The 1,396-nt window shown below is 33.8% G+C and overlaps 1 protein-coding gene across 1 annotated transcript in view; it reads left to right on the top strand.

Moving 5' to 3' along the window:
• LOC106884467 (neprilysin-1) overlaps positions 1–1,396 on the top strand; it is a 187,219-nt gene that overhangs the window by 180,398 nt on the left and 5,425 nt on the right. Inside the window, exon 16 of the mRNA XM_052972063.1 lies at positions 694–842. Coding sequence (XP_052828023.1) covers positions 694–842 — 149 coding nt within the window. The remainder of the gene's footprint in view (positions 1–693; positions 843–1,396) is intronic.

Genomic DNA, 1,396 nt, shown 5'->3' on the forward strand with positions numbered 1-1,396 from the left:
CTAACGATTCCGCTAACGATTCCGCTAACGATTCCGCTAACGATTCCGCTAACGATTCTCCTAACCATTCCGCTAACGATTCCGCTAACGATTCCGATAACGATTCCGCTAACGATTCTCCTAACCATTCCGTTAACGATTCCGTTAACGATTCCGCAGGCCGCTTCACTGAAATAATAATACTAAGATGTATTAGGAATTATTTCATAAAATTTTCTCTTGAATGGACACTTTTGTAACTTTTATGTATTCACTAAGGTTTCTCTCACTGTCACAATTTTTCTAAAAATGTCACGAAAAAAAAAATAAATAAAAGGAATTAATTTATTATGTTAATTGGCACCCCACTCCCATATCATTCATTACATAGAGTGAAGTACAAAAACATACACACGCACGCACACCACACATAATATCAGCACTTACTAGCACATCACCAATTACTTCTGGTTGCATTCATTAACTTATTTACATCTGGAAGCAAGGAAATACCTGAACGCATATCTATACGGTATGTGTGTGTGTTTGTGTGTCATTGTGTTTACAAACAACACCAAAATAAAATAAATATATAGAGAGTACATTTTATTTATTTAGTCAAATCTAGGTCTCCACCGTAACTCTGCCCTGGCTTCAAGAGTCTCTTTCTGTTGAGGAACTTGAAACTAAGAAGAACATTAGCCTAAACTTGTGTCTATGAACAAATATATTCTTATAGAAATATTACAATTTATTTATGTTGCATAACGTATTCTATTTATTATATTTTAAAACAGATCAATGGGCGAAATACCCTGGGTGAAAATATCGCCGATAATGGTGGACTGAAGCAGTCATTCCGGGTAGGTTGACACATCGGATTGTGTTGTCGTTTGTTTTTTGTCTCGTTAAATACGTTTGTTGAAAATGTGTTGAAACAAATCTTAATGTTTAGACTTGTTGACGATATGAAAAAATAAATATCAAAAGCGGTCGTTTGTTTACAAGAATGTCATTGCATCGCTACAAGGTTTACAAACCATTTGAAGATAATACTGAGAAAACTAAGCTATTTATTTGAGAAAACTTAAAGAAATGTAGATAATAGGACACAAGTTAAAATTACTTACTCTAAAGATTTCATTAACAATAACATCAAATTTAATGCGAAACTGGACTCAATTTAAGACATGACAGATTATCGATATTAAAATGTCTGCCGATCTGTCTGTCCATATCACTTTGTATGTATGTATGTATGCATGTTTGTATGTATGTATGTATGTATGTATGTATGTATGTATGCATGTATGCATCTATCTATCTATCTATCTATCTATCTATCTATCTATCTATCTGTCTGTCTGTCTGTCTGTCTGTCTGTATGTCTGTCTGTCTGTCTGACTGTCTGTCTGTC

This window comes from Octopus bimaculoides, chromosome 12, assembly GCF_001194135.2.
Source record: "Octopus bimaculoides isolate UCB-OBI-ISO-001 chromosome 12, ASM119413v2, whole genome shotgun sequence".
Classification (NCBI taxonomy): domain Eukaryota; kingdom Metazoa; phylum Mollusca; class Cephalopoda; order Octopoda; family Octopodidae; genus Octopus; species Octopus bimaculoides.